This window comes from Grus americana, chromosome 4, assembly GCF_028858705.1.
Source record: "Grus americana isolate bGruAme1 chromosome 4, bGruAme1.mat, whole genome shotgun sequence".
NCBI lineage: Eukaryota > Metazoa > Chordata > Aves > Gruiformes > Gruidae > Grus > Grus americana.
This window is the reverse complement of record NC_072855.1, coordinates 77,629,769-77,656,828: the sequence shown is the minus strand read 5'-3', so window position 1 is coordinate 77,656,828 and position 27,060 is coordinate 77,629,769. Positions and strand designations below refer to the sequence as shown.

General features: G+C 38.3%; 2 protein-coding genes across 7 annotated transcripts in view; one reads left to right on the top strand and one right to left on the bottom strand.

The window, feature by feature from the left end:
• Positions 1–22,850, bottom strand: part of SEC24D (SEC24 homolog D, COPII coat complex component) — a 69,340-nt gene extending 46,490 nt beyond the window's left edge. Inside the window, exons 1-5 of one of the 4 annotated variants that reach the window (XM_054823039.1) lie at positions 22,713–22,850; positions 17,418–17,523; positions 6,094–6,288; positions 4,005–4,131; positions 1,755–1,903 (exon numbers count right to left, since the gene is read on the bottom strand). In XM_054823039.1, coding sequence (XP_054679014.1) covers positions 1,755–1,903; positions 4,005–4,131; positions 6,094–6,244 — 427 coding nt within the window. In that variant the 5' untranslated portion in view covers positions 6,245–6,288; positions 17,418–17,523; positions 22,713–22,850. Of the gene's footprint in view, positions 1–1,754; positions 1,904–4,004; positions 4,132–6,093; positions 6,289–9,118; positions 9,246–17,417; positions 17,524–22,712 lie in introns of those variants that run through there. The other 3 variants (XM_054823040.1, XM_054823041.1, XM_054823042.1) reach the window with 3 other exon arrangements.
• The window catches only part of SYNPO2 (synaptopodin 2), a 94,733-nt gene continuing 90,482 nt past the window's right edge, over positions 22,810–27,060 (top strand). Inside the window, exon 1 of one of the 3 annotated variants that reach the window (XM_054823037.1) lies at positions 22,810–23,062. In XM_054823037.1, coding sequence (XP_054679012.1) covers positions 22,958–23,062 — 105 coding nt within the window. In that variant the 5' untranslated portion in view covers positions 22,810–22,957. The remainder of the gene's footprint in view (positions 23,063–27,060) is intronic. The other 2 variants (XM_054823038.1, XR_008576762.1) reach the window with 2 other exon arrangements.

The following is a 27,060-nucleotide window of genomic DNA, read 5'->3' as shown; positions in this document are numbered from 1 at the left end:
AAAATGTTGCATTATGGGGCTTCTGAATGCCTGTTCACGCAACAAATCTGACCTCATAGTTTAAGTGTGAACTGATTCAGACGTTCAATTTTATTTCTTTTGGCTCTATTTTCAATAAAACCCTGCAGCTGGGGTGGATAGGGAAAGAGAGAAGGAAGCCAGCCTTCGACAATTCTTGAATAGAATACACATTAATCACTACTTGCTTTTGAAATAATATTTTTGCTTAATAAGCAATTTCTCTTGTGTGGCATGTTTTTGTTAGTCTGCTATTTACATTTCACCCTGACGGGTTTGCTGGAAGAGAAATTAAGATGACCCTGGAAATAGGGGTTTTTTTAAGACTTACAATCTATAAATACTTATTACTTTATAAAACCTACATTTTTTTAGCCAAATTTCTCCCCAAAGTCCTACAGCAAAATAATTTTCAAGAAAGCTAAAAAAATAACCAATATTAGGCGTGGAGGAAAAGGACCAATGTGTTACCATACAAATATTGAAATGCATCTTCTGACAGACATGTTAACTGAAAAAAAAAAAATTCACATGGAAAACACAAGCTCAGTTTCTCAGCTCCTACAAAGAAACATCACTTCAGTAGTTTTACAAGCTGTGAATTTCAGGACTGTGTCAAGTTCCATCAACTTAGAATTTCAGCTAAGGAAAAATCAGAAGAACGAAACCCAACACAGAGGCAGAGTTGCAAAGAATTTGTGCCTTCACTGGTCTGAAGGGCATCTCAATCTTCCAGCGTGTAACATGGTAAGCAAGAACATAATATTTTACTTAAATATTGCTGAAGGCAATATAATGAAGGCAGGAAGAAAAAAAAATATTTTTGCTCTAAATAATATGAGTTGCTATATACGAAGTGCTCTAGAGGTGCTGGGCCACACTTCATCCTGTATAAAAAGGTCTGAGTTAATTATGCACTTGCAGTGAAGAAGGTATAAGTTTTCACAAGCAATTGTACAAACAGAGGGTCAGACCCATGGTAGTTATGCAGGTTTCATTCAAGTCAAATCAGCAACTCGTAAAGCCACGGTAGGAACAGCAATATAGTATCAGTGCAGCCTGAACTGAAAAGTTCACCTTTACTCACATCTTACAAAGATATCAACCACCAAAGTGATTCTTATTTTAAAAGTTCATCCTCCTAAACACACTGACCTCAGCAAAACAAGATGCTAACTAAATGCCACTCCTTTTAAATGAAATGGTAAATATCACCAGGAAAGATTCAGAAAAAGCAGATATAACCAAACAGAAAATCAGTGGTGGGAACTAATTTACATGGAAAAATCACACAATCACATATTTACCTCATGGCTTAGGTTTGAGATGTTTTAACCTCAAAATAAATTCAGATGAAAAACTAAACTATAAGATTTGGACAAAAAAAAGAATAAGATAGTTTCAAAATAGAGAGAACCTCTAAAAAGCTGAGAAAAATGAAACCCTGTCTGCATATTATCGCTCATGCCTTGGCTCATTACTTGGAACAAGTAATTTCAGAAACAACTGATAACTGACTTTTACAGAAGATTCATCAAGCATTAATTCAGAATGAACCCAAGAATATTGATTTAAGGAATAGGATGAGATTTGAAACAAAATAAATCTAAAAACTTGAGCAAATTGTAGTGGTCAAAGATTTAATTTTCTGTTTATACAGAAGTTCAATAAGTTTCTAATTATCATAGTCTGAATAGCTTTAACTGAGAAAAAGTAAATCAGATTAAACTGATTACCATAGCTATTTATCTGCATGCTGTTGAGCTGGTTAACAAGTTGTGCTGTAGGTGAAGTGGATGCAGTATTTAGGTAGGCTGGTTGTGACTGACGACTGTAGGGAGGATAGGAAGGTCCTGTATTGCTTGGAGGTGGAGGGCCTTGAAACCTAAAGGGAAAAATTAGTGCAGTTATGCAAAAAAATTACATTAACCAATCATAATTCTAGGTGGTCTCATACCTTCTCAAGGGTGGTGCTGAAACAATTAATTTGGGCAGACAAACTCTTAAGAGTTTGCTCGTGTTCTGCTCAGAAAATGGATACTTGTATTAAAAAAGACATGAAGCACAGAGAGAATGCACACTTGTTTAAAAAAAAAAAGACAGTACATGTTTGTTTGCATACTTGTTAGAAACTAAGAAGAGTGAGTACGTCATGGCAAAGAGAGAGTGGTAATAGCTATATGAAAGCTTGAAGATTAAGAAACACAAGCCTCTACACATATCACTCCAGACCCTTTCCATGCTTATAAAGGAAGATTCCCTACTGGGGATGGGTGAAGAAGATTAGGAGAAAAATCTGTGAAGAGAGGAAAATGAAGTGAGAAACTATTAAGGAGTTCCCTGTAGTAGAGGAAAAAAGAAGATGCAGGTAGGGAAAAACTGCTTCATGATTATCAGATATGGAAAAACATATATGAAAAAAATAACCACAAACAAACAAAAAAAACACCAAACAAAAACACTAAAGAAAAGAAACAGGTAACACACATGTGGCTTATAAAGATATTTTCTACCAGAAGACTACTTCACTCTGGAAAAATAAGATCTCAGTCTATTTCCCAAAGAAGTTCTATGCTGATTTTCCTATGACTTCTAAAATTGAGGAGGGACCTAGCTGTATCAAGAGAAGTCGAATTCACATTCCTTGAAGTTTTGACATGGAAATTTCCTGGCCTAGAAGAGCAGCTCTCAGCAATTTGGGAATAAAACAAGATCAGGCAAAAAACAGCAGACATGCAGCTATCAGGGCAATGACTGAAAGCTAGGAAAGAGAATCAGTTTTTTGCTGGGTTGGTCATGTCAACTTGACTCTCTTCACCTTGTTTTTACATCTTCAGGACAACCACCACTTCTCCCTATGCATTAGTACATTGTCTTTTACAATTGATCACCAGTCTCTTTGGGTCCTCCTTTACACACAGACAACAACAGGCTTCCCTATTCTGATGCCTAATAAAACATATGCATGGCTTTCTTTGAACACAAATAACTATACAACTAAAAAGCACAGAAGCAGATTAAAACTTCAACCAATTGAAACAAGAATCTTGTTAAATGGTGTCAAGTTCAATAAAACAACTATAAGTACACAAACTAATTTCGCCCCTCCTGGGAGATGAACAAAATAATTAACAGTTCACAGAATTAAATAAGAGAGCTAAGCATATTTACCCACTTATAACTACCTGCAATATAATCACTGTGTAATAAAGCTTGCCCATCCCCTTTTACAATCAGTTTTCCAAGATTTCTTTTTACAGCTTCCACCTGTCCCTATTTTTTTTTCCCTTTCCCACTCCTGTCTTCTTCACTTTTTCCTGTGACCTCTGGAGGCAGGACAACAGCACTTCAAATAAACTCTTCATAGTCAATGTCAGACTTAAGCAAAGAGTAGCAGTCATCCATCTGAGAGCATATAACAAAACTGTGTTATAAAATGTCTTTAAAGTACCCTATGGAGCCTTGGCTATGATCCCACAGCAATGAGCAGAGACATCCTAACAAGGCTGGGGGGGGCGGGTGGGGGTAACTAGAGGCATGCACCAGCTTCTAGTCAAAACTTGCTGGCAACTATTAATTTGTAAATAACAACTTCTTGGTACCTTACAACAAAGGAGAATTAAAACATCAGAAATTGAACAACAACAAAAATGCAACTTCTATATTAAACAGCACTTTTAATGCCTTAGACCCATTGATTTAAACCAGCAGTAAGATCAAGAAGAATGAATAATTAAAAATAAGACAACGCATGATAAAGACCTGACTTGCTGTAAAATGGAGCTTAATAAGATTACAGATCACACTGTATGATCTGGCAGTTTAACATCACAGGCAACTGAACTAGAAGATCCAGTTCAGAATCAAAATAAGTCAGAACTGCTGAAGATAAAAGGAATGCCATATTTAAACGTCAGTGAAGCAGCCGAACAGAGGTAACAGAGGTCAAATAGTTTAAATCTCATGTATTAATTCATGAAAGTCACCTATGTGGCTGCTGCCCTGGTGTACTGGGCCCATTTTGGAAGTTGGTCTGGCTGAATTGATGTGTACCAGGTGGTGGAGGCCCAGCAGGGGCCGAAGATCCAAAAGGCACAGTTGATTTCGACACACCTGTGAAAGAAGAAGTACTTTTATGTAAGATCCCTGTAAGAAATCACAAGATCACCAAGAAATACAAGTGTATGGCCCTATTCTAGCAATAAGAATATGAGCTCTAGGTGGCCCTGCTTGAGCAGGGGCTTTGGACCAGATGACCTCCAGAGGTCCTTTCCAACCTCAGTCATTCTGTGATTCTGTAAGAAAGGACAAATTTTTGATCAGATATAAAAGCAGATACAAAAAAGAACAGATAGTAAAAAAAAAGAAGCAAATAGTAGTTGGTAACTTTCCAGGAAAGAACCCAAGAGGGACAGTAAGAAAGAAGCAAGAATGAACAGACCCTGCAATTCAATCTGGCATACTGGTAATTCCCTGTCACCCAGTTATCTTTATAGGTAGAAGCAGGAAGTCCCTTTGATTTCAGAGACCATGGTTAGAAAGAAACCTCAGAACAACCTTTAAAAAAAAAAAGCGTACATATGTAGAACCTGTAAATCTATGCTAAAAACAGTTCTTAATTCAAATCTAGAACAGTGACTGTGAAGACACTATAATTTATGTAAGCAGCAGTGCTGAATAAACAGCTCTTCAACCTGTATTTCTTGAATTATTTTCCTTTAAATTACTCTAACACCAAAAATTTGTTTGGTACCAAAACTGGTATTTTTCCCAAGTATTCTAATAAGCCAATCACCAGAAGTAGCTCTATCTTCTGACTATATTGAGCACTGGATTAAGGTAACAATTCCTGCTGCCTTTAGTAAGAAGTTTTAGAGAAACTGGGTAAATTTTTTTTCTGTTTTCATGATAACACAAAAAATCAAGGACATCACAGAATATTTAAAAAAAAAAAAAATCAATACACTTGGATACTTAGTTCTGTAATTATCCTATCCACCATCTCAAATACTAAATTTAATGTAACTTATAATCTAAATGTTATTAAAAATTTTGACAAATAATTTTAGATGCTTTAGAGAATACTTCAGACATCTTTAATATTTTAACAAATTTCCCCCTGTGACATCAAGCAAAAATATTGAGATGGTCCCTCTTCCTGACTCCCCATCTTGGCTATGTATATAAGTAGACTTACAGAAGGAAGAGGAAACCTTACTCTCTGGATATTTTCCACAGCCCCAATTCACTAGTCTAGCATGCCCATTTTGACTCTACTGAAATTAGACCAGCATGACTTACAGACAGCAAAACAGACTTAAATTCCACGCTCTCGAATTATTTTTTTAAACTTCAGCCACCATACACTAATATATTATAATTCTTGAAAGATCCAAAGCCACATACCAGTAAGTTAAAATTAATGAAAAGCAAAGGAGAGACAAAGACAGTCATGTTTATCTGTTGGATGTCAATTACATTATCTGTAGCATGATTATGCTGGTAGAAATAAAGCAAATATTCCTTCTGCTTGTACACAAGGTGCCCTTTTTTCATAGAAAGTAATTGTCTCCTGAGTGGTTCAAAAGCAGATGGGCTCTGCTTACCACTCATTATCCAAATACATCACCCAGTAAGCAAGCTTAAGTAGGCGAACACCAACTCATACTCGCAGGCAAGTTTTTGCTCAAGAATTCAGTAGGACAGGGGTCCTACTGTGAAGAATACAACCCATTTCTGAGCGCTTGCTTGCCATTAACACATATGAGTTGAGAAACATTTCTCTCTTCCCAGAAATTGCCCCTTTTGTATTTGTCTCTATTAGGTATTACTCCTAATACAACATTAAGCACTGGAGCTTATTGCTTCCTGGACAATCGAATTCACACAGGAAGGTCAGATACTCATCTTACATCAACATCTGAGCATCAACAGTAACACAGACAAAGCTAGGGCAGGATCCTGTTACAGCAGCAGTGTAAAATTGAGCATTTTGTGCTGACATGAGTAAGAGAGATGCAAAATGCCTTCATTGAAAAGTAGACCCTGAAAACACATTTTAAGCCAATTTCATACCTGGTTGAGTTGCTGAGTATGAGGAGTTAGGGTCCCCACAATGCCCATAATGAGGTGAAGAGTTAGGTGGTCCAAAACCTGCAGAAAAGCCTCCTATTCCTGGCTGGGATTGGGAATATGGAGGAGCTGCAACATAGCCTTGTTGACTCATGATGGCAATATTTTCATTCCAAGTATTGGGTCCTCTTTAAGAATCTGCAAAAGAGAAAGTGACACCTGCTACTACTCTTCACTCTTTGTGCATTTCAAAAGGCTGTGAACTGTTTTCCCAAAAAGCCAAGAGACCCATCTGAGGGCAAAAAAAGGACCTTGTTGTCCTTGCTATTGCCAGGCATCTTTTCCCCAAGCTTCCACATCTCGATTCTGTGGTTGTTAAAAAAACCCAAAAAACAAAACCCAGAATTTGATTAAAAGCAATCCACAAAAAGTTTTCTAAGGATGAAAGCATTCACAAGACATTTAATTTCTTTCTTGCAGTCAGCTTTTGTTAAGCAGAATAACAGAAACTTTTAGTAAACTTTCAGGCAAGAATATTCTGATAATTACAATAATTTATGATTAGAGCTAGAAAATCTGAAGAATTCTGCGTTACTAAACCAGATGATTGTATTTCCTAGGACTAGTTTTCAGATACAGTGCCCTTGCTACCTAGGGATTTGAAAAGTTATTGAAGTTGTCCACTTTGCAGCCTTGATAGCTAGCTTTCTCTTTTCCATGTAAGAGAATTTTTTATTTTGACTTCATATTAAACAAAACGAGAATCCCACTAAGTTTCTTGATGCCCATATTAAAAGTGTTTTGAGAAATGCTGAGAATCCAAACCTTGAATGAACACTTACTACTTTGGCCGAGTCCCAAATACACAGGTCAGGCATCCCCAAAGAACTAAAGATATATGATATCTAAAACTAGCATTTTAGATGTTCAATGTGCCTTTGAAACAGCTTTCCCAACTACCTATACTTCTCATTCTTAGGCTTGAATCATGGAATGATCATTGAGTATGCAAACTGGATGAAAGCATATCAGGAATCGTGCTCCAGAAGAGTACACAAAGGCACCTCAAAATTACACACAGCTCCAAGCTCACAACAGACAAATTCATGCTGCACTGGCACATATCAGTAGAGAAAAGCTATCCCTATCAGAAAACCCATCTCTAGGCTTCTCATATTAAACACTTCTGGGAAGAAAAAAAAAAAAGCAACAGTTTACTAATCTTCCACATCAGATGAGAAATTACTTTCAGCTGGGTACAGGGCCCAGCCCTCCTCACATGTTGCTGGTACAATCCTGTTAGCCACACTCCTCACTGTGCCATATGATTTCTCAGCTGCAGTATTAAACTGTTTCAGATAGGTAACCTTAGGGAGTTGTCGTCTTAGTTAATAAGGTAAACATGGGAAGAAGAAAAAAATGTTTAAATAGAGAGGCTTCTTACTGCCAGCCTTCTTCCCTTCCCCACCCCCATCAGAAAAGACGTGGCAGTGTGAGCTTTCATTGCTCCAAAAGCCAGTAAATCACCACTAAATTACCCACATCCTGGCATAGACATATATATATTTTATATTGACATAAAGGAAGAGATTTTCACTTTGAGGCAGATGCAACTGCCACCACCTTTAGCTGCAACAGCATCCAGGGGAAACAACTTCCTCCACAGCTTACTCACTGACACACACAAAAAAATCTTGCCACGTCAAACTTCCCACAGACAGTATAAACATGAAGAGAGACAGGAACTCTATCCATAAGCAAAATAATGCAAGTTTAACGAATAAAGTTCTAGACTCTATTTAACACTGAGCATATTTTATCCCTTCTCAAGATACGTATACGTACCAAGGCAGGATGAAAAGTTTGGAGGTAATACCCAAAATATCAATAGGAACCAATCACCTAAGGTTTTGGCAATCAGGTTCTTACAAGAGACATACAGATTCACTCTGGAAATTGTATGAGAAAGATCAGAGGATCTGCTAAACCCAGATCTTTCCCTGGGTTTGTCTACTACAAGTGTCACTACACAGAAGGACATGAAAACTTTTTTCTCCCTGTCTCTCTTATAACTAGTTTACGTTACACCTCACAGCCTGAGGACCAACACTAACGCAAGCACTTCACCACAATTTAATTTACCGCTATTACAGAATAGGTTGTCTTTTTTTTTTTCCAGAGGATTGCTGTACCTATGCAATGCTCTCTTGCCCTGATATCTCTGTGAAGATGTAAAACTCCACTGCATACATATAGGACAGCAGAATCAAAAATACAGAATCACATTCTTGGCTAACTGAAGGAGAACCATTAACTTTATATTTCTTCAGAGACACTGTGCTCGGTGACATACCATCTAGCAAGAGGTGCTGTCCCTCCTCAAGGCATGCTGCAATCTCAATTTGGCAAGTATTTGGAGTGTGTGCATGTATCTACACACACACGTATACACAGAATAGAATATAGCTACACATGTTACATTTGGTATTTTTTTTTAATAACACATTTTGGAATAAGCTATGAAAGCATAACCTTAAATTTACTCGAATTCAGTGTCACACCTGCAAACAGTTAACATTTCTATCCCCACTAAGATTTCTAAGTCACTGTAACACCGCAACAGGTCTCGCCACCCAGTCGGGGCTACCACCCCGCTCCGCGCAGGACACGTCTGCCTGCCCGCGGTAGGAGTAACGCGGCAGGCCTGGAGTACCTGTGCCTGCCCCCCCGTGCCGGCGCTCCTATGGACTCCCCGGTTCCGCGCAGGTAGGGTGCAGCTCCCCCAGGCGCCCAGAGCCCCTGCCCTCTCCCACCGCCCCTCCGGCTGCCTCTGACAGCCAGCCCCCGGCCCGGCCCGCGCCGCGGGGCACAGCTACGACCCCTCCGCCCCCCGCGGCTGCTCACTGGGGCGCTGCCCCGCTTGCAGGGCTCGTTCCTCGCCCCCCCCCCCCCCGCTGCAGCCGGAGGATCCCCCTCACAGGTCTGTGGCGACAGGTCACGAGCCCGGGGAGACCGTTAGGACCGTTACCTGGGGGCCGCGCGCAGCCCCCCACCCGCCCGTGCGCGCGCCTCCGCTCGAGGTCACTCACCCAACTGCCACGTCTGAGCTTGCCCGCGCGCCACCGCCTCCCCCCACATACCCCCCCCTCCGCCCCGGCCGGGAGCGCGCCCGGCCCCGCCGGCGGCGCCTGCGCAGTTTCCCGCAGCGACGCCGTGCCCTCAACGGCTGCCCGCAGGGAGAGGCGGGAGCTGCTGAGGGTGAGCACCGGCAGCCTAGCGGAGTTGCAACCTAACGCGGCGGGGAAGAGTCACGTTGTCCCTGCCTGCCTGCCAGCCCGCCGCGCCGGTGAGGGCTATGCAGAAACGGTAAAGGGCCCGGGCAAAAGCTTGCAGCGGGGGCTGCAGGGCTGAAGCGGCGTCCCGAAGAGAAAAGACACCGAGCAGCTTGATTACGTCGACTAGAAACCGATACGTGCAGTCCGTGCAGCTTATAACAGATATCATCAATTCATTTTTCTTTCTATATTAGGGGTGAAATCTCTCTTTAAGCGCAGAAATGTCCTAGAAACGTGATACTTTTTCCTTATATGTGCTTTAAAACCACATTTTAATCTGTGGATGTATATATATAAAATTATGCTACCTGAATAGAGTGAAATACAATACCGGTACTTCACCTGCTTGCCTACTCTGGTTTTAGTTACTGTTCAAGTACATTTAAAAATACTACCTTGGTTACAAGATAGAGTCAATGTTTTTCTAATTAACAAACCAGAAACATGGGAGTAAGATGAGAAAGACATATTGGTGAAGTGACTATTCCTCCCAGGCAAAACCCAAACATTCTTTGCCATGTTAAAGTAAAAAAAAAAATATTGAAGGTGGCACAGGATTAGCACCAAGGAAAAAAGTCATCAGAAACAGCTTCATAACTCATATGCATCTTGAATTCAGGCTTCACAGGCTATCTTATCCTTTGAGTGTTCTACAGCCTTAATAAAGCTTTTGAAAGTAGTGAACAGTTTTACATGGTGCTAAATCTCCATAATGGCTACCTCAGACAGGATTGTCAAAAGCATTACTATACAAAATAATTCTAAAAAAATCCCAGTGGCTTTGAAACAGATGTCAAAATGAACGTACACAGGGGCATCCTTTACATGAACGACTCTCAAGAAGCCTCAGCAAGCAACACAAAGTGGCCAAGAACAAGTCTTGACCTGTCTTCATTCTTGCTATCCAGAGCTGGATTCACCACCAAATAATATAAGCTACGTGTTATCAGAGCCAATACTGTTGGATATGTCAGAGAAAATCTAAAACCTTTCAAATTTCTCACGACTGCCTAATCAGAACGGAAAATTCAGTCTACGAGGTGACAAGCATCAGTTAAACTGGATGTGGTTTTGGCTGCAGAGTATCAGTGACTCTTTCATAAGCAGGATGCAAAACAATGCTGTCATTTCACCTGTTGTCCCTACCTCTTTTGCTGGTTATATGGACACATACAATTACCTTCAGTTATGCAAAATTCTTTTGAATTACCATGCCACTGAGGAAAACAATGGCTTTAAGTTTGGACATTCCCTATTTTGTTGCGGAGACAGGTGGGTCGCTCTCCTACCAGCCCTGTTGTGTCTAGCTCGTAGCTATTAACAGTAAGCAGCTGTGGATAATTCAGCACTGAAGAACCCTGTACTTACTTAGCCACTGAATACTTACTATCAAATTTCTCCTCCCTGAAATCAGCTCTAGTGAAACTGAAAGATGAGATCAGCAAAAGATAGTGAGGAGAAGCTATGGCTTTTTCAGTTCTTCCTCTTTTTCAGGCCCACTCTGGAAATGGATCAAGACACCTCTTTTTTTCGAGGATGCAGCTTCGCTTCCGTTATCCTTTAGCCTGGAACACTGAAACAAAACGCACCCAGCATGTCACTGTCCGGATGTTTTGAAGCTACACGTACTATTTATCTACAGTTTCCACCTATAACATTAAATGTAATTTAAGGTTTTCAATTCCAGAAATGTGGAAACATCATTAAAGATTTAAGTGTGGTCCTGCTCTGGACAGTAATTTCATAAAAATGAGATTGCAGGATTGCTAAACTGTTGTCACTTCATTTTAATTAAATTGTATCATAAAATCTGAGAATCAGACTGATTTCTTCTCTATCATCATCAATAATGAAGATCTTACAGGTTAAATTACCTTTCTTAACAGTCAATTTATCCCAAAGTTGTACCTGTGCAATGCTGCTGAAAACTAATGTGATTCCATATATTTCAGACCTGATTTGGAGTTAGTACTGGTGAAGTAAATAGAAGAATTTGTCTAAATCTATAGGCTTTTTTCATCTATATTAAAAAATAGCAAATCCCCTGCCTCTAAAATCTCACTTTTGAAGTTCTCACTAGAATTTGTTCAATTAGTTCTGAAACAAAGAAAACACATAGTCATCCATCAGCTTGGGAGATTATTGGCTATGGAACCAATACAGGCTCTGTGGAAGGCTAACTCAAATCTTTCAGAGACCAATATTAATTTTTTTTTAATTTATTATTTTAATCATTTGGGATTGATCTGTTCCCTGAAGTTACTACTGGAGGTCTATAAAAGCCCCTTATGGATGAACTGTGCAGAACTCCATGTGTGTATCCACTGTCTTAATGCAATGTGTGATCTGGGAAACCTAAATCCTAACCTAACCTTTTCATTTAGAAGATGTCTTTAAAATACAGCCTTAGCACAAGCTGCCAGGAAGAATCAGAACGCCGTGATGTATTTGAGCTATGGGCATGTATTTGTCACGATGATAGCTATAGTACAGCTTTTGTAGCAGTTAACATTGATTGTGTTAATACATAGCTGTGACAAGACAAATCTCTGCAGTTCAGTGCTATATCAATTTTTTTAAAATCAACATATATTCTAAACCATTCTCTAGGGGAACATGTGGGCAATACTGGGCATGTTCTTTAAAGAAAAGGCTATTTCATCACAAGGAATAGTTCATAAACCTCCAAAGATTCTACATTTTAAAAGGCTTTTTTTTTTTTTTAATTGAAACTATTTTTCTCCTTTTAATTTCATTTGTATGTTCTACAGACAAAGCAACAGGTTTGCTTTTGCACAAAATCAGAAGGGTCCTAAAAGCTGTTTACATAAAAAGATTACTTTCTTTTCCTGTCTTGCTTACATATAATCACTAAAATCTTCTTTAATGTTTTGTCTACTGTATAGTTAAGATCTATGGATAACAGTTTACGGTTTAGTGTAAAGCACTTTACAAGCAAACTGGAAATTAATATTTACAAAGGTTGTATTTGCTTAAAATGAAAGCAAAGACTTTGGTAAAAAGAAGCAAACAAATTTTGAAGGGATTATGTTTCTCTGGAAAAAAATAGCATGACTGTGAGATCAGATTAAAAATGCTACACGAAGAAAAAGGAAAGATGTAATATTTCAGGAAACAGAACACTGCTGTAAGAAGAAATACATCAGTGTTGTGACTCAGTTACCTTTCTAATATAAAAAACCTAAGCACAATAGAAAGGTAAATAAGGGTACAACAGAAGTGAATACTGATACTTTGATTAAACAATCTCAATGGCAATTAGAAAATACCATTGGAGTACACCCTTTAAACACTGCCCTATATAAAATGAAAACACAGAGGAAAGGGATTTTAGAGTATTAGTCTGATGTAGCTGCTGCTATTCAGGAAAAATAATAAAGTAATGTTAAAATCCTGGGCATACATTCATTGCTATATATATTTTTTCTCTTAAGTAACCAGTGCTAACAGATACTTCCTACAGTGGCTATCCACTATCCTAGTCCTGTTTCAGCTCACGCATGGGGCCATGATAAAGTAAGAATTAATTCCTCACCAGGTTTTTTTTTGCAAGATGAGACACTAATTGAGCAGGTGGTGAGTCAGAGTCCCCATAACCAAAATCAGGCCTGGCCAGGGGCCGCTGGGACGCAATTAGGGATTGCTGAGCACTCTGATCATACAAGTCCCCCTTTTCCCTCCTGCTCCACAGTGATGGTAAAGGCTATTCTACATCTCGGGCTGCTTTCAGCATGCCATACACAGAGGTCCTGACACCCTGCGCTCATTAAAGTTTCCGAAATATTTTCAGATTGAGAAGGAGTGTAAATCCAATTCCAATTCATAAACTTATATTCTGTCTGTCTGAATTCATCTGCAAATTCCTTTAGACCCAATACTATTCCCTGCTGTGAACTGGGCAATTTTGTTGCACTGGTATGGTTGCTGGTAGCTTTTGAACAGCTGCATTGTTCCACCCTAGAAACGGCTGCATTTTGCTATACCCTGCAGAGGACAGGAAGGACTGGGAGCGCAACGCTCCTTCCCTGTCCCAACCCTTTTAAGCATCACTGGCAACTGGTAAATTGTCTTCGTGGTCCCTAACTCCCCGAAATAGAGAACAAAAATCAACTGCCACAGAGGACATTCATTGCCTACCTTGGAGAGTGTTGGTAAAGTTTACTGGCATATTTGCAAAGCAAAAAATTATATTTAGGGAAGAAAAATGATCTGCAAGTGAAAGAGTATTTAATGCTATTCCTTGCCTAGGAGAGACCCTGGGTCTTGCGGGCCTTAAAGCCAAGGTCCTGATTTCTTGTTAGATTGGTCCCTATTAGCTAAAACTACTTTCTTCCCCTGAAACTCAGTAAAACAGAAATTATTATAAAATGCTCTGTGGTCCACATGTGGTAAGTTCTATGCAAGTCATGTCACAAAAGTGAATATGCTTTAGAAAACTGACTGTGCCTGCTTTCTTTAAAAAAGACTTTCTGGCTAGTTCAAGCCTCTGGATTTTTCACTATCTGCAAACTGTGAGGCTCCTCTGCTTACTCTCACTGATTGTTGCTATTTTGGTTTTCTAATGAAATCAACATTCTGGCAACTCAGTCTGGAACATTTACAGGAGATAGATACAGTGTTCTGAGAAAACTGCTGTTATGTTTCAGTTGGGGAATTTCAATTATCTTTTTTAATTAATTTAGTACTGTCTAAGATGCATGAGAGTGGAAGATTGCACTACCAGTTCTTAAAGAAAAAAAACGAAGACTTGATTACCCTGCTGTAATTGCTACATAACAAACCGTAACATAAAAACAAAGATGAGAACTTCTCATTATAATCTGATAAATAATGTATGATATATAAAGCACTGTGGATAAACATTAAGACATCGGTCTGAGGAAGGACAGCAGAAAGTTATGTGATCCTTTCTGTGTTTGCTTGCTGAATGTATGTAATTTCTCAAACTTAGATATATTTCATTTTCACATTCAAAAGCATCTGAAGTAGCTTTACTTTCATTGACTTTCATTTTACGTTTCCTGCTCGTGTATAAAATTTCTAGTATAAAAGTGTAATTTTATTCTATTTGTAATTGTATAAAATGTGCTAGGGGAGTCTTGCTATAGAAGAGCACTCAAATAAGCTTACTATCATTACATTAAAAAAAAGTAACTGAATAAGAAGCAGGCAAACTCTTCATAGCACACTAGCTATTTGATTGATTTACTTGGTTTTCTCATTGGAAAACATGGGATGAATTTACAGTCTGTTTTTTCCATTTTTCCAGTTAATAACACAGCTGTATTTTAGCCAGCGCTAGTGGTCATTCAACACACTGTGAGTCTAGTCCTACTGTTAGTAAGTCATATTTGTTCCATATAATTGATTGCTTACTGCAACTCATATGATATTATTTCCTTTCTCTGAGCAGTTGATATCACAAGCAGGATAAGTTGGTTTCTATTCGTTAGTACTGACAACTATAACTGTTGAATGAATCTATTACATAAGGAAAAAGAGCTCTTCAAAATCACTCTGAAATTACTTAAGATGCGAATACTTTCATGTTTATTCTCACTCACCTTCACTGTGCTTCTGCTTTACACCACCATTAATGCAGGAGTAAAAAATCTTCTACACAAGCATAGAAAAATAATAGAGGTACTACATATCAGTAAAGCATCTCTGACATTTGTAAAAATAGCAGTAGTGATTACAAAAGTATTTTTCAAAATACTGGCTTTGCGCTATTTGGATACCTCTAGCATCAACTAAGTGATGCCTTCACCAGCATCAACAAAAAAAAATCAGAATTAAATCAAAGAAAATCAGAATTAAATTTTTAAAAATCCATCACATTGTTTGTGTATGATAGATGCAACAAAGGGATAGGAGATGCGGCTGGCATGAAAATAACAAAGGACAGGAGCAAAATTCTACAACACGCTTGGTGTCACAGCACGCATACTAGATTTGCTCTGTGAAGGCACAAAAAACACTTGTTCAGGATTTGCAGACACTGGCAGTTGTCTGGAAATCTGGCAGATCCATGCCAACACCAGCTAAAGAGTAGATTATCACCAAAAGTAGAAGCCTGTACCAATGACAAAAGGAGCTGAGAAGTCTGGAAACTGGACCCTGGCAACAAGATGCAGCGCGAGAGGCGAGGATGTAGGATCAGCAGGGGTTAAACATCAAGGTGTTTTGGAGGGGAGACTTTTCTCATATAATCTGCTCCACTTGGAAAGGAGTTAGTTATCAAAGCAGAGAGTTGGAATTTTTGTTCCTATAGCCAGGAATGAAGATATCTGGATTGCTTTTTGATCTATTGCAGTTATTTGCATGGGGGGTTAAGATTTCATGCAGGGAGGTCCTTGTGGTATCATCTTTGTTGTTACTGTTTCTCTGGTAAAAATCTAAACAGAACCATCCAGATGCAAAGAGAGAGCAATGCCCTTAGCTTTATGCAGATGTCACTTGATGCCAAGCAACTTTTAATGCACTGTTCTTTTGCTAGATGCTGTAGTTCGAACCACCACCATCAGACGTGCTGGGGCAGACACTGAACAAAATACTTCACTGTATTTGTAAAGTGAGTGTTAGAAACTGCTTCACAAATCTTACAGCTTATTTTGTAGTACAGAGGAAAGAAGGAAGAACAGGGTACTATGGGAGGATTCAAACCATCAAACTATGAACTGGGATTTTCAGAAGTTCCAGCAGATTTCTCAAGGTTACACTGTGTAGTGGCTATCTCCCCCATTTTACAGGCCCAGACCAAAAATTAAATGTGAATTTGCAAGTGTAAAAACTGAACCCAAGCTTCCTGAGACCCATGCTGTATTATAACTCAATTGATTTTCTGCTTCTGTAATTCTTGTTTTCAGTACTGATAAATTCAATCTTATCAGCCTTTTAAGTGACAAAAAATACCTGCTTTAAACTGCAATGCAAAAATAGTTGATATTTATGCTGGACTTCAGCCATGAATGTAATCACTTGTTGAGCTTTTTAAAAGCAAGTCCAAGGGAGTTAATTACTTTTATGCTAGCTAACAGGAAACAAAATTTAAAAGATGAAATTTGATGCAGGTGAGTACTCATCAGACTATAATGTTAAATCTTCAAGATCTCTTCAATCTTCAGTTCCACATTAAACCATCATTTCAAAATTTAGTAGACTTTGGGCCTAATTCATGGCTCAGCTATGATTAAAATACTTTAACTTAATAACAAAAGGCATGACTGTGACCATTGCAAAGTCATGAGTTCTAATTCCTCAGCATGGGCTACCCGTGTTAAACTTTTGCTTGTGGCTGGAGTTAGTATTACTCATCCTACCAAGAACACGACAGGGAACAAAGAGATAGGGGCAAGGTAAACAGGCAAAAGTTTGATTCTTCCTCAGTGTCTAAGACTTTGTTAACCTTAGCTAAGCTGGCATGGAGGTCAGCTAATTTGTTTCTAGCAGAGAACAAGGGCAAATTACTTTCCGCTCTCAAGAGAAGCTTGGTTGAGTGCTGTCCTGCATTACCCCTTAAACTTGGCAGATTGCAGACTTAGTTTTTCAGAATGTTACAGTGCAACCCTTTGTATTTCCACTTAGAGAAAAAATTATCTCAGGTTCTAAAACATGATGGGATTTATTTTATGTTTCTGAGAAAGTGGTTTCTCACACCAGAGTCAGATTCAGTACATTTCTCTGCTTCTTCGAGTACACTTCATTTGCCAGTCTTGAAGTTGGGGAAAAAAAGCAAAGCAGGACTAGTTCTAAAATTCCAACCCATCACACAGTACCTAGCCTGATAATCCACATTAGGGATTAAAACCTGAAGCCTTTACTTTTACTGGTGAGGAACTGTTCATGCCTCTTATGAATGTGGGCAGAGCTTTCCCATCTGGCCTTAGAGGCAGCCATAGTCGTATCTATGACTTGTATTTTTAATTTCTTTTCTCTTCACTAAGAACTTGGTATTACTGTTTTTAGTACCTTTATCACTCCATGTCTGTACTTTCAGTCAGCAGACCCTCTTCAGCTGGCGCTGCTCTGCAAAGTTCTTCATGCAATCGAAACATCTGGATTCTATTAATTTCTCCTATAGGACAAGAGAAATTGGATGGGAAAAAATGAAGAGCAATCAGCTTTAATGAATGTTAGCTGGAGCTGTGCATTTGAACCTTCCATCAATATAGTTCATTCGCTTTGTCTGTCTCTTTATACCTTTTTTGAAAATTAAATCCTTTCCATGTGGCTCTGTTCCTTGTTGCTTCTAAAGTAAGGAGAACAAAAATTAAGGGTAGGAATTAAGCAGCAATGTATTTTTCTACTTCTGTAAGGCTTGGGGAAAATTATGTTTAGCTTTGCCTTCAAAATTTGCTTTTACCTTATGCAACACTGAGTTGTACTACAACAAGGAATGTTATTAGACAATGACTGGGACAATACCATATGCTACATTGCCCTACATTACCCAGCTTGCAGAAGCCACTTTAAAAAAAAAACCTAATTTGAAGGGATACATTAGAAGAGGCCATTTTCACTTCATTTTTGTTTTCTTAAGTGGCATAGCTGTGATTTTATCTTTTGTTCCATGAAACTAGATATATATTTACAAGTGGTTTTCTTCCATGTAATTAATAAACAAACAAAAAAGCACTGTCAATTTTTTTATTTTTTTCTTTTCCCCTGCTGATTCTCTGATTTGGCTAAAATCACATCCTACAATAAATTGGGTAGTTTATGAAATTGTTTACAGATGATACAGTTAGAATCTACTAGAAAGCTGTTAAAATAGGTATTTTTAGGGAACTAGCTCGTGTTGATTTTATGTGAAAAAAACAGACAGGAAAAGAAAATGAAATGCATAAAAAGGAAGAAATCAGACCATCTGGGTATTTACAGCTGTGAAATGCTGCCCATAAATTAGAGATCATGATATCCCCTCTCCCTCTCTCTCTTCCTCATTACTAAGGAATGGGTGGAAAGGTTTGCATTTTTAAAGAATCCAGAGACCTAGGATACTATTGTAGGAAACTGAAGGTGAAATGACAGCTTTTCTTTTATTGCTGAATGAAAGAGGAACATACGTCTTATTTCTTCTCACAACTGTGGAATATCTTCTGAACTCAGCTAGAGAACTACTTGATTTAAATTAGATTTTAGATAAATCCACTTAAACTGTTCAGAATCATAAATGATTATTACAATAAGAAAAGAAAATATAGGGAAAAGTGACAGTACATGACGCAAATAAAATTGAGAAGTAGTCACCAAGACCACAAAGAGCTTTAAGGGAATTCTAGGCTGAAATAGCTGATTCTTACTTAAAACTGTTACCTGAGATTAGAGAGTGCCATTTTTTAACAGAAGTGTTCCAAGACAGATTCAGAAAACAACAAGCCTGCCAGCCTGATACCTATACAAAACAAATAGGTGGAAACTATAATACAGAACAGTGGACATCTGGATAAATATGACTTATCTGGGAAGAGTTAAAAAGGTTTTCATAAAAGAAAGTCCTGCCTCACAAACATAAGGCAGTCCTTTGAGGGGATCAAAAAACATGTGGATAAGAGTGATCTGATTGATCTTGGATTTACAAAAGGCTTTCAACAAATTCCTTCACCAAAGGCTTTTAAGAAAACTAAGCAGCCATACCATAACATGGCTTAGAAGTATAAGGTGATACACATTGGGGAAAGCCCCATTAATTCACATATAAAACAATAAGCTTTGAACTGACTATCACCAGACAAGATTTTAAGATTTTACAAGATAGTTCCATAAAAACATCAACTTGGCAGCATCTGAAAAAGCAAATCAGGTGTTAGCAATGTTGGGGTTAGCAACTAGAGAAAAAAATAGATGATATCATCATGTTATTGTATAAATCCCAACTTTGTCTGCAGTTTGAAGACTGTGTGGCATTCCAGGACCCCATCTCAAAAAGAATATAGAACTAGAGAGGATGTAGAGAAAGGCAATGAGGATAATGAAAGGTATGAGACAGCTTCTGTATAAAGAATGACTCATTATTCTATTCTTCTTCCCTTGAAAAAAGACGACTGATATGGATATGTAGGAGGTCTACAAAGTAAGTGCCTGGAAAGTGTGGCTGGGGATTGCTTGGTCACAGTTTCCTCTGATCCAAGAAGCAGAGGATATCAAATGAATCTGTAGGATCCAGATTCAAAGAATAAAAAAGGATGACTCCCTACAATACGTTACAGATACTAAAATTTAGGTGGGGTCAAGAGGAAACCACATGGAAAGTTCATGGAAGAGAAATTCATAGCTGTTACAAAGTACAGAGGAACTGCATCCAGCTGAGCAAGTTTTTGAGTGGAAGTCACTGGAGGCTGCCTGAGGAAAGTGGTGTGCATTTCCCATGTTCTTTTTCCTAAGCAACCATTCTCTACCCGCTACCAAAGACAACATTTTAGGGTAGATGGCCTCACTTTGGCCTAAGTGCAGCTACTCTTAGTTTACACAGCTCATCAAGGCTACTGTGCTAGATTTTTTTTGACTGGCAGCTCCTGAAAGCAGATGAGCAGGTGGAGGTTTGACCTGGAGATTTTTTCCTACAGATCTCATCATAGAAGATCAGATTCAAGCCAAAGCTTTACCTGTATTTGGGCCCAGGTAGTGAGTTCTGGCATTTGTCATTTGCTGAGTTTATAAAGTTATTTTTTGTGACATAAAATTTTTATCAGTTGTTGCCTAGAATTGGATCTTTAGGTTTTAGTGAAATGATGGATATGGTGGCTGCGGTTAAGTGGCTGTGGTTGCCATTAGCTTTAAATTTTTTGGTGGATTTCAAAAATTATCTCAGAATTTATGCAATTTATTTATGCTACAGAGACCACAGAGACCAAACTGTCATACACCCCATGAATGACTCCACTTTTATCATGATGTCCTGTTTCTGGCCAGCATTTAGAAATCCCAAAGGATGCAGAGAATGTACAATGAGATAAGAGTAACATTAAAAAGCAAGATATGCTGCAGCATAAGCATTTAAGAAAGTTATATAAGGCAAATGGGAGTTGTTAATGCCTATGGAGTATTATTTGTTAGATTAGGAAATAGGAAGCTTTGGGTCTCCTCATCATGGGAATAGTTTAGTTACAGACTTCAAATGTTTTGGGTTTTTTTAAGACAATTCTGTTATATGGTCAAAGGAGCTAGAAGCATCTATATCTAGTACGAATTCCCATCAAATGTATGACCATCCAAATGCAGGGCTGTTTCTCCTTGTTTTCTACATTAAGTATATGAAGAAGGTCAGAAACAGAAATCAAATTTGATTATTCCTTTTTACCAAAATTATAAAAGAGACCCTAATACAAGATCAAAACACCCTAACAGTAATTAAATATATAAATTGTATCATAAATTTATAGCATTTGAAGGGCTGATAATTTTAGGATTCATTTAAAAAAAAAAGAAAAAAAAAGTTTATTTTTTGTTTACCAGAATGTCATAGGGCATTTTTTGCAGCTATATACTTAAGAATTCTGTGGTCATAAAAGTATCTATAAAAATGTGCATCATTAGGCAAAAGGTAGAGAATTTTGTCTAAAGCAAGATTCTGCCTAGGGAAAGACTAAAAAACTATCTGCTATAGCAACAACTCAGCAGTGCACAAGATAATAAGAAGCAGTTAGCCACCTTCAACTGAGTTACTTTAAACGAGGCATCTTAACTCAGAGGAAGTTCTCTAGCAAAGTTCCTTTACAGACCATTCCTCTTCTGAGTATGGCTTCTCTGATAGTGTTTTCCTTAAGTATTTAATTATATGGCAAGCTGTGCTTGTTTTGCTTCTCCAGAGCCTTTCACTTGTCATCAACAAAGAAAGCACTCTTCCTCCCATTAAATCCTGACATTTAGAGAGTGACATTTTCCTCTGTTTGATTAGGGACCTTCTCTCCACCCAGTATTTGGGTTACCTTAGTGTCTTCAGAGGCCTGACGAAGGGCTCAAGTGCCTAAAAGCCTGTCTACTTTTTCCAGCCATTATATTTCAGTTTAACAGAAGATCCTGTTTCTACCTTCATATTTTGCCTAATGGTCTTTAAAGAACATTGCTGTAGTGTAAGGAAGCATCACTCCAGGGACACTTAATTGACAGACACACAGGCTTAGGTTTAAAGCCTCAACGGTTACCAGCTACTTAGATGCAAAGTCATGTAACTCAAATGCTGAGTGTTTCCTGTTGCCCTGACATCTCTGAAGACCTAGAACCAGCCAACTGAATACACTTCGTACAGGGACCTTGGTGGAATTTAGGCTGTGGGAATCTGACATCAAGCCCCAGAAACCTGGGTCTCAAAATCAGAGATGTTTGTTTTAGAAACTAGATGTTTCTACCTACCTGCTGAACACTCTCCTTTAGAACCAGCTCAATTCAAAATGCAATGCGATTTAAGCCAAGCTAGCTGACTTTGTGCTGAGGTGAGTAAGAGCACTTATGCTGTCAGCTGTTAACACGCAGCTAGGGCAATATTCATCCCTTGCTGAAGAACAGGCACCTCTTAAACCACTCCTTAAACCAACTAGACCTGGGGGAGCTCAGCTGTTTACTGTCTGCATTACCCCAAGTCAGCAACAGGGAACAGAACTGAACCCAGGTCTTGTAAGGCAAATTAACTTCCCACTGAATCTGCGGTTTTTTTTCATGCTTATAGTAAGGTTCCCCTTTAATGACACAATGCAAATCATCCATTGATAGCATCAGTAGAGAGATCTGGTACTTCATTCCACTAATCCTCTTCCCCTCTCAGGTAGGAAAGGCAGCAGGCTGCATAAGAACACGTATTATTAGGGTCCCATAGTAATTCAGGTCATTGCTAAATAGTAGGACATGTTAAACTATACTGAGGTTAGAGAGAACCAGCAAAAGAAGCAATTCCAAGACAGGGAAATTATAAAGCTTTTCTTCCTTTTTTTTTTTTTTTTTTCCATACCTGCAATGCTGCAGGAAGTCATGCGGGTTAGAGATGAAAATCATAAACCTAGTTCAGTCTAAGTGTATCGGTTATTCAGAGGATGTACATGAAGTTTCACTCAAGATTCTGCTTTCTTCTTTGCAAGAAATGGGTAAATTAGAGTTTAAAATGTCTGGCACCATTTACTAAAGTAAACTTACATCCTAAATTGTCACCGGGAAATGTACACTTCTTTTTGCTGTTGTTTTGATTTAGCTGTCAGGAGAGTCATGTTTAAATACAGCCTTTTCTTCCTCATGGCCGAGTCTCTTTGTGTGCATTTCCTCGGCGCTACTTACTTTACTTTGAAGGTGGGCTGAGCGTAGAAATCTGACGAAAGAGTGGGCTGTGCCCTCGATCCGAGGGAGCTCTTACATTCTTCTGAATTACTACATTTGCTAGTGCAGTACACAGCAGCAGCAACAGTGTGGTGCTCTGGGTCTCCAGCTCTGCCTGGCAGACGAGTCTCCAGCTCGCTGAACATCTGCAAGACAAATTTTTCATGTTCTTCTGTAAATGAAAGCTACCTGACTGCACCAGGAAAATGGGCACAGGGGATTATCTCTGCATTGCTATGAGTGGAGGGGCACCTTGGGGCTTTAGATTGCAAGGTGGCAAGGAGCAAAAGCAGCCTTTGCAAATCGCCAAGGTAGGACCATGACAGAAAGATGTTATTGGTGTTTTGTGAGCACGAGTGAAGAGAACAGTTTGTTTAAATATATGCTGCTTCCAATGAAAATGGTTGGCGTGGATCTTATTGTGATGTTTGTTTGAATTTGCTACATGTTTTGCAGAGATTCTACAGGTGCTGATTACGTTTGTTTCAATAAAAAGGAATGATTACTTTTTGGTAGCTTGCAAGTATTGCAAACATTTTCTTAAATGTTAAAGGTTTGAAACTGTGAAATGATGTATGCCCTTCAGCTCCTGTTTGATTTGCTGTATGTTTTTGAATGCACTTGGCATATCACAAAACTGAATCTCATATTAGGAAATGCTGTTTCAGTCATCTATTTATGATACTTTTTCTGCTCTAGGCATAGAATAAATACAGATTTATCATGAGAAAATGTTCGTACTATTTTGGGAATCCTGGAAAGTATTACACTGAGTTATCTCTAGTTTTGGAAAGTTATCCAGTCTTAGAAGCAGCTTTAATAGATGCCAAACATTCCCTCTTATATTTCATGAGCAAAACTGAAAATTATTGAACACTTTATAAATTACCTTCATGCATAAAATGAGATCAAAACAGACAGTAGAAATTCAGAATAAATTAAAAATAAGAATTGGTAACCCAAAGTTGCAAAAATAATAGTTAAGAAGTAGTTTAGTTAAAAATCAGTGCTCACTCCTTTGCAACAGCTTCTCCACTGGTGCAACAATGAAGATTTGTCTCGGTTATTAAGGCTTATGTAACTGCATGGAGCTACATTCTGTTCTCCTAGACAAGAAGCACAAATTTTGTCCAGAGTTTTGAGGTCAGCAAAATACCACTGTCTGAAATGATACTGGGACTGATCATCATATAATGAGTTCTGCCTTGTTAAATTGAGGGAAAGAGATTAAAATGTATCTTATCACCTTTTAGTATCTTGGTAATCCAGTACCTTGAGTGTTAAGTTTTTTGTACTTTGATATACTATTTTAGAGCAGTAGTTTAGCTATTTAAGCTCTAACTTTCTTAAGCTGTCAATATATTTATTAATGAGTTAAATTTAATTTACTGGATCAGTTAACTTTTTCACAAATAGCAGAACGAGTAAGTCTACCTCATTTTATAAAAGAAGGTCCTTTTAGTTCCTCTGTCAAGAAAAGAACATCTTTCACTATGATTTTCAATGATTTCCAGCCCATAATATTAATCATATTCAGTAACAGGGCTATGGTTTATTGAATGTATGTACCATACTTCTCATTACTGTTAAGCTTTTTGTTTGTTTTTATATTTTGCAAAACTTGAACATGTTTAAAATTATTTTCCTACCGATGGGCAACTGTTGCTTTGCAAGTGAAGCCACTGATAATAGATGACAGTGGAATCCTGCCATCTAGTGAAAACTTGCAGCTAAAACTTAGAAAAATATAAATAACAGTAAAAGGCAAAAACAAAAGTAAAAAGCACAGTAGTTTGAATACAAGATTCTGATTCGGCTTTAGTTTTCCTGATAAAAAAGGGCTATACAATATATTTCTTTCCATATTCATATCCTAAACTACAGCACTTAAGCCTAGGTTCTGTTTTACCGCTAAACTTTGGGACTTGGGAACTAGATACATGGTAACAGTTGTGCCTTACTTCTAATGGGAAAATTGACCAGTAAAATATATCAAAATTTAGAAAAATAATAATATGTATTTTTAGGAAAAAAATCAAAGAAGCATGAATTTGTTTTCTTGCAAATGAACCCACTCAAAAGGCCACGTAATGCAATACTTCAGAACAAACACTGTTTGCAAGAGTACATGTGTATCAGCACACAGAAGTGTTATAAGCATGGTGGATTGGGTGCTTTATGAGTTCCAGATCATTCATTTCTCTATGCTTAAGAGCTGGTCAGGATCAGTGAGATTTGAAAACTGACACTAGTGTCTGGCTGAAAACCTGAAACTCCGAGTTGAGAGGCCATAGCTTTCTTTGGGACCCACTCTGTCAGCAGGCTTCGCCGTCCTCCCTGGGGAGCCTGGGCTCACTCAGAGGCACGCAGACGTGGGTCTCCAGGTCAGGCACCACCGCCAGGTTGAGGCATGGCAAGGTGGGGGGGCTGCAGCCACACTGTGTGCGACCCTTTCTTGGGAGAGGCAATGTTTCCAGCTTTTATTGTTTTATCCCCGACAACGGAATCTAATAACTCATGAAAAAACAAAGAATTGCCCAACTAGTGCATAGTGATTTTCCTGCTGGCTCCATAGTTGTGTTTCCTAAAGTCAATTTAAAAATTTTGTTTTGGTTTGGTTTTTTCAGTTCAAGGTTCAGCTTCTCCACTGGTGCATACTAATGTAGCTCCATCGAACCAGTGGGTCATTGCCAATTTACACCAGCTGAGATTTTGCCAGAAGCATGTATTTCTGGTTTTGGTGTCTCAGCTTGCCAGAGCTGGGAAAGCTTCAGAGAGGTTGCTCGTCTGGTTGCCAACACAACCTGAGCACGGTACACCCCTGGACTGCTGCAGAGGGAAGGGCACTCAGACCCCGGTCATCAGCAGAACAGGGTTGTGATACAGATCTAAAGGGGAGAGGGATGGGAAATGGAGGGAAATGAGATAATCCATGAAAATGTGGCAGGATACAAAACCCCCAAATTCATACTTTTATTACATTTATAAAAAAAATAAGTAAACCCTCCCCCCATTGTTTGTTGCCTAGCTCTTAAAGCATATATGCAAGTAGCATTCCTGCTAAAATCAATGAGAGTTTTGCCAGTAGTATTGTCTTCCATTATCATGCAAAGTGTTAACAGACAGACAAAGACAAACCTTTTGCCTTCCCATCGTGGTATGTTTTCCCTCACCAGCACATAAAATAGGAAATTTTCATCAGCAAATAATTTTACAACCATTAAATTAGATTCAAGACATTTCAGTAATTTGTTAGATGTGAGATTGTAACAGATTTTTTTTAAAGTATCACAAAGCATCATTTTGTTTGTCCATTTTTAAATCTTATTCAAAATGTAAATTTTGAAAACATTTGACTCGTTTTCTGTAGAGACATACAAACTGTTTAACACCCCTTCTCCTCCCAACTCTGGCTCCGTACATCAACTTACTTTGTTATGTCCTCTAACATTGTAAATACTTCCTAAAAAATTATTTTCTGTTAAAAAGAACTTGCCTATTCTATATACTGTCCACATATACCATAATGACTTTAAAAAAAAATCTATGTTAAATACTGTGTCAAAAGACATACTGTGCTAAGAAGGATATCTAATAACTGAATGTTATTTCAAAAAAGATAATTGGGAGTATAAAGCTAAGGAAAATAGTGGTTGTATTAGTTGAGCTGTGTATGCACCAAGACACTAAACCATGTCAGTATTGCACTGTCGGGTAGCTTTCCCAAAGCAGGAGACAGTTGGGAAACAGTACAACGGTGACCCTAGATGGCTAAGAATTCCAGATATATAAAAGCAAAGTGATACTTGATGACCTTTCTGTTTCCACTGTGAGATACATGAAAGAATGCTTTTTTATGAATAGCAGAGATTTTTTGTAAACTTCTTTGCAGTTTTTAATTTAAAATATATAAAAACTGTATGTACAAAATAACCGATGATTTTCTGGACTAGCATTTGAAAAAAAGTCCTGTGAGTTCTTCTACTAATACTTAACAATGCCAGCTATGTTATCTATAATGAAGCTATATCCTTTAAGAAGCATCTCTTTTGGAACAGGTAATTGAATGGAGTTGTCCTATAGATGATTTAGATTTATAATTCAACCATGATGTAACTCCATTAAATTATCTGGTCGCAAGAAAGGTACATTTTACTCAGCATATTTGTTACCTACACCAAACAGCAATTTGATGAACATGGTTCGTATGTCAAAGTCTTGCTAATTCAAGTTTGGGAACTTAACCAAATAGCTCTAGTATTCAAGGGCGGTAAGTTCCATGACTCAGACCTCTATAAGCACTTCAAAG